Source organism: Chiloscyllium plagiosum, unplaced genomic scaffold (assembly GCF_037043375.1).
Source record: "Chiloscyllium plagiosum isolate Xiang-an unplaced genomic scaffold, Cpla_swu_hap1 HiC_scaffold_8, whole genome shotgun sequence".
Lineage (NCBI taxonomy): Eukaryota > Metazoa > Chordata > Chondrichthyes > Orectolobiformes > Hemiscylliidae > Chiloscyllium > Chiloscyllium plagiosum.
In genome coordinates, this window is record NW_028270146.1 from 74,408,497 (window position 1) to 74,421,342 (window position 12,846).

The 12,846-nt window shown below is 39.1% G+C and overlaps 1 protein-coding gene across 9 annotated transcripts in view; it reads left to right on the forward strand.

Moving 5' to 3' along the window:
* The window catches only part of zfyve26 (zinc finger, FYVE domain containing 26), a 104,146-nt gene that overhangs the window by 79,459 nt on the left and 11,841 nt on the right, over window positions 1-12,846 (forward strand). For all 9 annotated transcript variants that reach the window (XM_043697941.2, XM_087989996.1, XM_087989999.1 and 6 more), the window contains exons 34-40: window positions 750-959; window positions 2,819-3,037; window positions 4,254-4,451; window positions 4,544-4,749; window positions 8,431-8,569; window positions 8,676-8,735; window positions 11,537-11,719. In XM_043697941.2, the coding sequence (XP_043553876.2) occupies window positions 750-959; window positions 2,819-3,037; window positions 4,254-4,451; window positions 4,544-4,749; window positions 8,431-8,569; window positions 8,676-8,735; window positions 11,537-11,719 (1,215 nt within the window). The remainder of the gene's footprint in view (window positions 1-749; window positions 960-2,818; window positions 3,038-4,253; window positions 4,452-4,543; window positions 4,750-8,430; window positions 8,570-8,675; window positions 8,736-11,536; window positions 11,720-12,846) is intronic.

Consider the following 12,846-nt stretch of genomic DNA (forward strand, 5'->3'; position numbering starts at 1 on the left):
ATTAAGGGTGGCTATGTCCTCAGCTACCTAGGCTTTAAGCTTTGGAAGTCTCTCTTTAAACTCCTCAAAATGTTGTTCTCTCAGTCTTACTTTAATACTCTCATTAAAAACTATATCTGACCAACCATCTGGTTGTTTTGCTGTAATATTGCCGATTGTGTTAAATGTGGATTTATAATGTTATTGTGGAAAAAGTGGATCATTTTGTTATATTAAAGATGAAATATGAATATAAATTACAGGCAAGCATCGGGATTTTACACACACCAAATTTTCAAAAATGACAGTGAGACAAATGACTAAATAATCTCGTGGGTATTGGTTGGAGAGCTCTTAATCCAATATTGGCGCTCACAATCTTCTCCCAAGCGTCCCATTGGGTATGTCCATCTGAGCAGCTTGATAGACCTTTGCTGTCGTATGATGCAGAATACTGTATCTCTGACAACTGCACTTCCTCAGTAATGTACTAAACTGTCAAATGATCTTCTGCATCATGACAGTTCTGTGATTCATTTTAGATTGTGTCATTAATTCCAGTTCTAAGGCTTGAGTCCACAATATTCTGACTCTAAATTAAGCATCTTGAAAAGTGGACCAACCTCTTGATAGTAGAGGTGTAATTTTTGGAAAGTGTCAATTCAGCTTCTGAACTAACTTTTTTTACTCGGTCCAGAGTACTGATAATTCCCATTGTTCAATTTCTATTGGACATTTCTATTGTGATGCTAACTTTTTTCAATTTTTAGGTCTCTACTAAGGGTCTACTGGACCCGAGTGGAGTCTGGCATGCTTGGGGGTTAGCCTGCCTCAAAGTGGGAAACCTATCTGCATCTCGGGAGAAATTCAGTCGCTGCTTAAAGCCACCATTTGACCGAAATCAACTATCTCTTGGTCCTCCACTTTTGCAAGAAATAATGCAGCACCTGGAAACTTCTGTTAAACCAGTCTCGCCAGTGGTAATGAGCTTTAATCTTTCATTAATTTCTGAAAATGTTAAATTTGGTAATGCTCAAGTTAAGTTATTGTGAATGATTGATTTTTCTTTGACATGGTTGGGCCGAAGGGCCTGTTTCCACACTGTAGGAAATCTAAATTCTAAAATTATCTCCTGAGACTTACAGGTGTTGCATGTCAGTTGTTTATCTTTATAAAATGGTTTCAGTTCCAATCTTGAGTATAAATAGCATTATCTGAAGTGGCAGTATGTCATCAAAGTGCATTTCTGTAATGCAAAATTTGAATGAGACTCACTAGGGCCATCAGTAGACTTTGGACATAATTCAGGAGGATTCTTTTGTCAGGAGTCTTCACAGCATATTTACTTTCATTAATTAATTTAAAGCAGGATGAAAAATGAAAATGGAGCATAGAGGCACAAAGTAGAAATAAGTATTTTAAAAGCTGAAACTTGCTGGAACACATCAGAACAAGATTTTGTTTCTGGTGCTGTGTTCTGAAATAAATTTTCCTTTTACAAGCTAAACTGTTAATCAAAAATGCTTTTTCTCTGATTAACATTTTTTTTTTGTAATTTGGGTATTGGCTAAAAGTGATGTTGAAGAGAAGCAACATTGTGCTTAGTTGTAGAATTTTTAAAATTCAAGGTACCTGAGCAGCTTTTCTGCAAAAGTTTGAATAAGAAACAGTTTGGAACGATTCAGCTAACTTGCCATGCCTAGCAAGAATTGAATAAGGTAAAGGTACTTGGGAGAGGATTTCTTTCCTCTAAACCTTTGCACAAATGGTGGTGAATGCCTGGAACACATTGCGACAGGAAGTGGTGGAAGCAGATAAAATAGGAGCATTCAAGAAGCACCTGGACGAATACATGAATAGGAAGAGAATAGAGGGATCTGGATCCCATAAGTGAAGGTAGTTTTAATATGGAAGGGCAAAATATGTTGTCGCAGGCTTGTAGGGCTGAAGGACCTGTTCCTGTGTTGTATTGTTCTTTGTTCTTATGTGCTAGCCTTCAGGCAGCAATTGCCAACCATAAGCACATGTTTCTTATGTCTTCAATAGAGAGAAAATCTCAGTAAATAAGGAAACTATTTGAAGAAGTGGAAATGGGCAATTTAGACATGACAGTTATAGATATCTACTGTCACCTGTGTTGCTGGCAAAGTAAAGATAATGGGAATAAGCGTTCTCTTGGGTTTGAGATGGTGTTCAGATTTGAACCCATTTTGAGAATTGAATGTAAAAGGTTAATGTTCCTGTTCCTTCAGTTGCATAACTGTTAAACCTTCCACGGCTGGTGCAATTGGTTGGCTTTTCTAGTTGAATTCTTTTACCAGGAATTTAAAAATAATCTTAATATATTGAAGCTCAGGAACCTAATGCAGTTTTGTCAATACCAGTGAAAATGTTTTATCATTAAAAAGGTGCACTATTAGTAAGAGTGACTAATAGCTGAAAATGACACAAAACAGAGCCTATTTACCTAATGTGCTCTAGTGAGTTATTTAGTAACTGAAGTATTTTTAAAAATAATTACTATTAAAAGGTTTGTTTTTTTAAGAACAGTTTAATCTTTAGATGTTGCTCTGGTTACAAATGGACACAATCATCCAAAACTTGCCCTATTCATTAAATAAATCAGGGTCTATGGACAGTTACAGACTGTTTCCTGCATAACATTTTAATGCAACCTTATAGGGTTTGAGGAAACTTGATTTGTGAAGAATGTAATCTGAGTTTAAAATTTCTGATCATTCACCCTAGATTGGGCAACTACTTTGGACAAATTGTGTAGAAGTGGAACTCTATTAAGTTGCAGTGATGATGACATTTGTTTCTATTTGTGATTAAACAGCAGGATGATGACATTCTTGCCTCACTGAGAGAATTGGAGACGGTTCTGAAGGGTGACGGTACAGGTTTTGAAGTCACGGGAGATGGAAAGATCAAACAAAAGGTCTTTTACCAAGAGTGCTTGTACTACTTGCAAACATATGGCACTAATTTGGCCATTATTAGTTTTTATATGAGACACAACTGCATGAGAGAAGCTTTGCAGCACCTGCTAGATAAGGTAAGACATTGATATTGCTAAAATTAGATATGCTTTCCTAAACAACAGTGCTTACATGCCATATAAAATTACTTTGATTAGTAATGTGCAATGATGATATACTCTGGATATAGATGATGTGGATTCAGCTGTTTGATTTCCTAATTAAGGCCAAAGGCAGAATGCAAGCACCGCTTGACTTCCTGGCTGAGGAATATGAGAAGACACATCAGGAGGAGATTTAACATTGTCATTTAGCATCATGTTATTTAGAATTCTACAGATAACTCATTCTTACATCAATTCTTTGGTGTAATCTGGCCTAACAGCTTCCAAATTTGTTTTCCTGAATCTCAACATTACAGTGTTTGTTGGGTAATTTTGAATTAGTGGTTATAACTAGAAGGAAGGTAGTTACAAATTCAGAGAGCAATTAAGGTTGATTTGGAATCAATTGTAGACCAAACAAGGTAAATATGGCAAACTTTCTTCCCTAAAGGATATTAGTAAATGAGAGGTTTTAAACCCATAAGTGGATCTTGAGGAAATCAGGAGCCATATTTGACATGAAGGACTGTAAAGTTGAACAATATCTCTTGTTTTTCTGGTGACCGACCTATTGACGTGACCACTCAACACACTGTCTGCAATATGTGGATAGGATTATCTGAAGTAAAATGGGACAAGGCTTGTGTGGAGCATGGTATTGACTATTTGGACCAAATGACTTGCTCCTGTGGTCTTGATTACTGAAAACCTGTTTTTCCCTACTTGATAGGTAGAAAGTTGGAAATCTGAATTAAAAAGAATATTCTGCATCAAAACAGCAGGTCATTAATAATCTGAGAGGTGACTGGGTTGGGGAGGGGCGAGTTTCAGGTTCATCTGATTTGAACTGTCTTAGATACATAGCAGCTTTGTGTTTTTCACCCAAAATTCACTGTTTTTAACTTAGCTCTGATCAAGCACAGACTTATGTTTTGGATCTAAGCAAAACACTGTGGATGTGGAGATCAAAAATAAGAATATAAAGTGCTGGGTAAACTCAGCAGATATGGCAGCATTTTTGGAGGAAGAAACAGAATTACTGTTTAAAGTTCAGTAGAACTACATTGAAGCATAGTTCATGTTGACTCTGTTTTTCTCTCCACTGATGCTACTTCCAGACCTGCTGAGTTTCTCCAGTTGCTGTTTCCATTTCTTACATTTTGGTTGGTGTGTGCTTCTTACTTTTCAGGCTTGCCCTGAAGAGGTGTTCATGCAAGGGATTTTCAAACCAAGTTACGAAAGTGGCAGACTGCATGCTTTGGAAAACTTAATGGAACACATGGATCCAAGCCTGGAAAAATGGAGTTGCTATTTGATTGCATCTTGCAAACATTTACAAATGAGGGGTTTTTTCAATATTCTGTATGATCTGCAGCAATTTATGAAGGTAATTGTAATTTTTGACTTGTGTGATGGGTCCTTTTTAGATGGGTTTTAATGGTAAATGGAGCAATGTCACGTGTGATGTGTTCATTTCAGGACCACATGCGAGCAGCCATGACGTGCATCAGGTTTTTCAGCCACAAAGCAGACTCCTATAGGGAACTCGGAGCCAATCAAGGTTGGCTGACAGAAGCCAAAGGTCACCTGAAAACATACTTGCAGGAAGTGTCCCAACGCAGTTCGTCGAGAAAGAAAGTTACCAGTTCTTTTCGCAAGCAAATGTCTGCGGCAGATGTGTCAAGGTAGATTTTTTTTAAGGAAAATTCCTTCTTGCAATTTTTGTGTAACAGTGAGGCAGCATTTGTTGCCCATCCTTAATTGACCTGGAGAAGGTGAGGTAAGTTACATTTTGGAAGCTGCAATCTCACCTTTTTGTAACAGTTTGGTAAAACTGAATGGCTTGCTGACCCATTTCAGAGAACGGTTCAGAGTTGACCACATGGCTGTAGGTCTGGAAACTAATACAGACCAGCTTAGGTAAGGTTCTTCTGTAAAGAACATTAATGAACCTGGTGTTTTTTTTTTACAACACTCAGTAGTAGTTTCTTGGTCACCATTCCTGAGGCTAGCTTTCTATTACTAATGAATTCAATTTAATGAATTTGCTAATGAATTCAATTTAAATTCCAGCATCTCTTGTGGTGGAACTTTACCACCTGATAGTCTGGATTGCTAGTCCAGTAACATGGACCACAGTGTCACTGTCATCTTCAAATGAAAAAACAATCCAGAGGACTAATAATTTGATATTAGAAATTTGAAGATGCACATTGAAACTCCCACATAATTAGTTTCTCACTGTCTTATGTACACGCACATACCTACCCATTCTTCTCTTTTTCTCTCTCTTTCTCTCGCTCCCCTCCTACTCTGAGACCTACCCACTCCAACTTATAGACACCTATTTACACCCCTACCCACGCAAATAAACATATAACTCCTATTCTGTCAACACTAAAGAATAGGTTTAATTTTCTTGTATTTAGGAGAGTAAATGCAACTTATGCAAAGCTAGCAATGATTTCTCCTTAATGAATAAAGCAAGAAGTAGCTGCTAATTATGGCAGAGGCACCAATATCAAACAAGCTTTTTTCAATTTTCAAGAAATATCAGTTCTCAAAATCCTGAACATTCTTGCAAGACATCATACTGGCTTTAATAATCCAGCAATCAGTAGCTATAATTACTTATTGCAATTTTTTGAAGTTTTCTATTCTTCTTAGAGGAAAGAAAAATTATGGTTGCGTGTGAATTAGATCACCTATTTCTGAACAATTAATGCAGCATTTACTCTGTAATATCATTCTGAAGAGGAAATTATAATGTACGCACCATTTGTTGTCTGCAGAATAATAAAAAAAAATCCGCCCTCCTGAAATCTCTCTCTGCTAGAAAAAGCTTTGTTCAATATTTGTAAAGTTATCACCCCAGGAGTAAGGCACTAAGCAGCAGGGACAATGGTCCTAATTATTATGAAGAAATTCCCTGTCTATCATTTATGGAATCTCTGTCACCACAAACATGGCTCAAGTCCAAGATGGTGGAACTAGACATTATCATAGAACATGACAGTGCAGTACAGGCCCTTCGGCCCTCGATGTTGCGCCGCCCTGTCATACTAATCTGAAGCCCATCCCACCTATATTATTCCATGTACGTCCTTATGCCTGTCCAATGACAACTTAAATGCACTTAAACTTGGCGAATCCACTACCGTTGCAGGCAAAGCATTCCATACCCTTACTACTCTCTGAGTAAAGAAACTACCTCTGACATCTGTCTTATATCTATCCCCCCTCACTTTAAAGTTGTGTCCCCTCGTGTTTGCTGTCCCCATACTTGGAAAAAGGATCTCCCTATCCACCAAATCTAACCCTCTGATTATCTTATATGTCTCTATTAAGTCACCTCTCAACCTTCTCTCTAACGAGAACAGCCTCAAGGCCCTCAACCTTTCCTCGTAAGACATTCCTTCCATACCAGGCAACATTCTAGTAAATCTCCTCTACACCCTTTCCAAAGCTTCCACATCCTTCTTATAATGCGGTGACCAGAACTGTACACAATACTCCAAGTGTGGCCGTACCAGAGCTTTGTACAGCTGCAGCATAACCTCCTGGTTCCGGAACTCAATCCCTCTATTAAGAAAGGCCAAGACACTCTATGCCTTCTGAACGACCCTGTCAATCTGGGTGGCAACTTTCAGGGATCTGTGTACATGGACACCGAGATCTCTCTGCTCATCTGCACTCCCAAGAATCTTACTATTAGCCCAGAACTTTGCATTCCGATTACTCCGTCCAAAGTGTATCACCTCACATTTGTCCACATTAAACTTCATTTGTCACCTCTCAGCCCAGCTCTGCATCCATATCTATGTCTCTCTGCAACCTCCCACATCCTTCGTCACTGTCCACAACTTCACTGACCTTAGTGTCATCTGCAAATTTACTAACCCACCCTTCTAAGCCCTCAGCCAGGTCATTTATAAAAATGACGAACAGCAGTGGACCCTTGTGGTATGCCGCTAGTAACTGGACTCCAAGATGAACATGTTCCATCAACTAAAACCCTCTGTTTTCTTTCAGCAAGCCAATTACTCATCCAAACTGCAATGTCTCCCACAATCCCATTTCTCCGCATTTTGTATAATAGTCTACTGTGGGGAACCTTATCAAACGCCTTGCTCAAATCCATATACACCACATCAACCGGTTTACTCCCATCTACCTGTTTGGTCACTTTGTCAAAAAACTCAATAAGATTCGTTAGGCACGACCTACCCTTCACAAAACCGTGCTGACTGTCCCTGATCAGATTATTCTTTTCTAGATGGTTATCAATCCTATCTCTTTATAACCTTTTCCAACACTTTACCAACAACTGAAGTGAGACTCACTGGCCTGTAATTACTGGGGTTGTCTCTACTACCGTTTTTGAACAAGGGAACCACATTTGCTATCCTCCAGTCCTCAGGCACTATTCCTGTAGACAATGATGATTTGAAGATCAATGTTAAAGGCTGGGCAATCTCTTCCCTTGCTTCCCAGAGGATCCTAGGATAAGATCCCATCCGGCCCAGGGAACTTGTCTATTTTCACACTCTGCAGTATTTCTAATACCTCTTCCTTGTGAACCCCAATCTCTTCTAGTCTAGATGTAAGTATCTCTGTATCTTCCTCGCCAACATTTTCAGTTTCATCTTAAAATAATTAAGATTGGGCAATAATTATAGCATTAATAGCATCACCTACCTTCTGAGAACAAATTTGCAAAAGGTTTTGATCAGTTCAACTGGCAACACAAAGGTTTTAATTTGGTCATCAATTTTTCACCCTTATAATTAAGCATATATTTAAAGAGAGGGTCACATGTTCCTTTCTTTGCTATTTGGATGTACTTGTTTATAGTGGAGTTGAGGTGGTGGAAAGAGAACAAATGCATGTTTTCTTCATGTCATCATAGAACTCAGTAGTATACCAGTTCTATAAAGTAAAGGAATTACGGGCGGCACGGTGGCACAGCGGTTAGCACTGCTGCCTCAGGCAACTGTCTGTGTGGAGTTTGCACATTCTCCCCGTGTCTGCGTGGGTTTCCTCCGGGTGCTCTGGTTTCCTCCCACAGTCCAAACGTGTGCAGGTTAGGTGAATTGGCCATGCTAAATTGCTCATAGTGTTAGGTGAAGGGGTAAATGTAGGGGAATGGGTCTGGGTGGGTTGCTCTTCGGAGGGTCAGTGTGGACTTGTTGAGCCGAAGGGCCTGTTTCCACACAAAGTAATCTAGAAAAGAATTCTGGGAGTTTGAATTGTATTTTAAGTGTCCATGTAATGCACAAACCAAAATAAGCCAGTAAACCAGACATAACTCCAGAGCTAGGTGTTATTTGTATTTTGAACTTTTAATTAGTAGAGCCGTTTTGTAGGTACATGAATACGATTGAGCTGCAGATTGAAGTAACCAAATTCTTGCATCGTTGTGAAAACTCGGGGACTTCAAAGAGTTGTGGACCCCCTGCCAGTCTCTTTGGGAATGCCAAAATGAAGATGGAAGTTGCTTGCAAGGTGCGTTATCTTGATACAGTGTGTTTTGAAGCATTATTCACAGAAGCACATTGTATTGATTTAGTTATCAATTAAATGATGCTGGTATTCATGTTCTGTCCTGCAGGTTCTCCTTGGTGGCAAAAATATTGAAGAAGGCTTTGGAATATCTTTCAGAGTTATTCAGGTAATGAAAAAGCTTTTTTCCCCACACATCATTTTGGAGCATTCTGCAATGAGTTCAGGAATTCAACGTCATAACTTGTGTCCCCATTTTGTTTTGTTTATCTTTGCTCATTTGACATTTTGCCTCTGTTTCTGTCACATATTCTTGGCTTTTGGAAGGCAGCTATTCAGGATCCTACAATTCATATCTCCTGTATGTTGTATGAGCAATCCTCATCACTGATCACTACATTGTATGAGGCTGTCTAGACTATTGCTCACAGTAGAGTAGGTTTGCTGCCACCATCCTGTTTTAGAGTAGGGATCTACATGGTATGGTGTGATAGAGAGAAAATAAAAGCACCTTACTGATCTAATGAGAAGAAGCTCTTGTCTTAAACAAGTATGTTAACAACGAAGTACAAGTTATACTGATGCAGAGTCTGAGGAAGCTGTGTGGTAGATCTTTGTTTTGAGATGCTAAGTTGTTCCCTATCGTAATGGAAAGTGCTCAGGCTGGTTCATTAACTCTTTCAGATCAATGCATCTTTTGCTACTTTGCTTGTCTCATTGCCAATCCCTATGGTCTTCTGTTCTTTTTCTGTCTTTGTAGATACTGCCAGGTTTCCTGTGTATGTTGAACATTTTCTGTTTGCATCTCAGATGTCAGGCAGATTATTTTGCTTTTGTCATAGCTCCCTTGATGTCCTGAGCTCTCTGGCTCTGAATGTTTCAGCTTTGACCCCTATTCTTTGAGTTGCTTGATCTAATCTCAGCAGTGCAGATGATAGATTGCTGCAGTTAGTCCTCATTGAAGAATGAGATAAAGTGGAGTTTTTCTGGCACAACTACGAGTCTAGATCAACATTTAAACAATCTGCCCCCGGGGTGAAATTGCTGGAAGCTAAGACACCTTATCTCAGTATGGAGCAATGCTTTTAGCAGTGGAGTACAGGTCATTCTGCTATAACACACGTTTTGTTAATGCAAATTCACTATAACACAATTGACAAATTGGGGACACTGTTTCAAATCACTAACTTTTAAAACATGTATTGATTATAATGCAGTTCTGGCCCCAATAGTTTAAATGGTGCTGCTATTACATGACTTTCTTATAACACAGCGTTGCACAAGAACAGAACTACTGCGTTATAGCAGAACTGACTGTAGAGGAAAGGCAGCTGCTTTAAAAATATTGTTCTACAAAAGAGCATGAGTGTGTCTTTGGGTACAATGGATCGACATGGTGAAGCCATCAAATTTTAAGCTGAAGAAAAGTATATTTAACATATGAATAGGAAATCCAAAACAAGTATAAAAATGTGAAAATTTACGATAAAGGGAAATAGAGTTAAAGCATGAAACAAAGAATTAATGTGTAGGGCCATAAAGATTTAAAAAGGCCACATTTGTAGTATGACAACAGGCAAAGGAGAGCTGTTAACAGATAATGGAGGCAGACAAGCAGTGGAGAATGATGTTTGGAATTTACGTTAGCTAAGTACTGTATGCATGCTTGTCCAGAAGAAGTTGTGCAGTTACCAGAGGTCTGTGGAATGCAGTCAAAATTCAACAGAAGATTGCATCAAAGAATGTATTCTGTCTTGAATGAATCAAATCACCTAGATGCAGCGCTTAATGTGGTAGGATTCTGAAGCTAGGGAGGGAATACTGGAGGCTATGACTTTAAAAAAAAACCACAGAATATTCCAGGATACTTGTTAGAAATATTCCTACTCGTTTTTAATTTGTTGTGTGTAAATTATTTAGCAGGCACCTGAAAAGGGTCCACTGTTTTTGTGACTTGTTTGCACTATGTGAAATTCTCCACACCCAAGCAGCTTAAAGGCAACGATGGTCATTTGTAGGCTACCAGAATCTGTAGCAGAGGGGGACATTGCTAAGGACTTGGAGAAATTTGAGTTAATCAGACCTAATCCATAGGAAGATGTAAAAGAAAGGTCATACGTCACACATCTTATCAATGAAGAAAGATTTGTTCAGGTTAACAGAATGATGGTTAGGGCAGAATGTAAAGTATCAGAATAACGAGAATAGTTGATTGGATTGGAAAGATATGTGAGTAGAAGGTCATGTTGAAGTACTTTTATTTACTGTATTCACAAATGAGCTGAACTGAGGAAACAATATGTGGAATGGATGGGGGAAGGGCACGAGAACCATTGTTGACAATGACTGTGAAACATTGCAGGATTAAAGTAGATGACAATGGGGATGTATGTAGCAAATACAGTCAGATGTAGAAGAATGTGAAAAATATAGAAGTTTACAGCCTTTTGATACATTCTATCTGTGCTAACTTGCAGCTGGAACAAGCTAAAGTTTATACACTCTCTTGCTTTTGCCCCACAGCCTCTTCAAATGTGTACTTGCTTTTCATTTAAATGTTCAAAGATCTTGGCCTCATGTATTCACTGTTTCAAGCCCTTCCAAGCTCTAGTAATTCGGTAAAGGAATTTTTAACCTTTCTATGCCCTCTCATCCCTTTACTTCTAAAATTGATCACATCTCATTACAAATTTCCCAGTCAGAGGCAATAGTCATCCCCTATTCCTCCTATAAAACTCTTAATTTTAAAAGTTTCTGCTACATCTCTTCCACTTCACTGATAATACCCTTGTCATGCTTGTCATGTTCCTCTTTCTGACTGTAATTTCACATGTCTTAACATCTTAAATTCAGTCAAAGGAATGTACATTTCCAAATTCCAATGCATTCTTAAAGAGCTGTAAGATTTTTTGCTGACTGTCTTTGCATTGCTCCATTTCATTTTTATTTTTATTTTTATTTCTGAGCCAGGCCTTTCAGTTGGATGCTGCTGCTGTATATGACAAAACTGCAAAACATTTACTGCAAAATCGCAAGTTCTGTCAAATCAGACAGTTACTGAAATGTGTCAGTGAATCGGGAGTGGCTAGTGGCGATGACACTGATAACCTCCTTGTCCGATTTATTGAAGGCGGTGATGAACACCTTTCACAGGTGAGAACAGTCTAATTCTGAACCACCAGTGGAGCAAAGTACCTCACTTGTTTCTCAAACAAAAATTAATACACCCCTGGGATACATGGGTTGTTGAATGATGTGAGGTTGAGTAAATTGGGTCTATTTTCTTTGAAGTTTAGAAGCATGAGAAGTAATCTCGTTGAACCGTACAAGATAATGAAGGAGCTTGATGTTAAAAAATGCCATACCTTTTGGAAATTTTTCAAGTAATATAAACTTAATTTCCAGTAGTCACTGAATTATTCATTGCATAGAAGATCAGTGGACATTCCCCATGCTCATATTTGGAGTATCACAGCAGTCTGTATACAGGCTCACTATCGAGCCAGCACTTGTCTTTCTTCAGCATTTACATAAGCATTCATTGAGAAGTTTTCATTGGAAGCACACACAATTCTCTTAGTCATAGAGTCATAGGGATGTACAGCATGGAAACAGACCCTTCGGTCCAACCCGTCCATGCCGACCAAATATCCCAACCCAATCTAGTCCCACCTGACAGCACCCGGCTCATATCCCTCCAAACCCTTCCTATTCATAAAAATCCAAATGTCTCTTAAGTGTTGCAATTGTACCAGCCTCCACCACTTCCTCTGGCAGCTCATTCCATACACTTACCACCCTTTGTGTGAAAAAGTTGCCCCTTAGGTCTCTTATATCTTTCCCCTCTCACCCTAAACCTATACCCTCTAGTTCTGGACTCCCCGACCCCAGGGAAAAGACTTTGTCTATTTACCCTATTCATGCCCCTCATAATTTTGTAAACCTCTGTAAGGTCACCCCTCAGCCTCCGACGCTCAAGGGAAAACAGTCCCAGCCTGTTCAGCCTCTCCCTGTAGCTCAAATCCTCCAACCCGGCAACATCCTTTTCTGAACCCTTTCAAGTTTCACAACATCTTTCCGATAGGAAGGAGACCAGAATTACATGCAATATTCCAACAGTGGCCTAACCAATGTCCTGTACAGCCGCAAGGTGACCTCCCAACTCCTGTACTCCATACTCTGGCCAATAAAAGAAAGCATACCAAACGCCTTCTTCACTATCCTATCTACCTGCGACTCCATTTTCAAGGAGCTATGTACCTGCACTCCAAGGCCTCTTT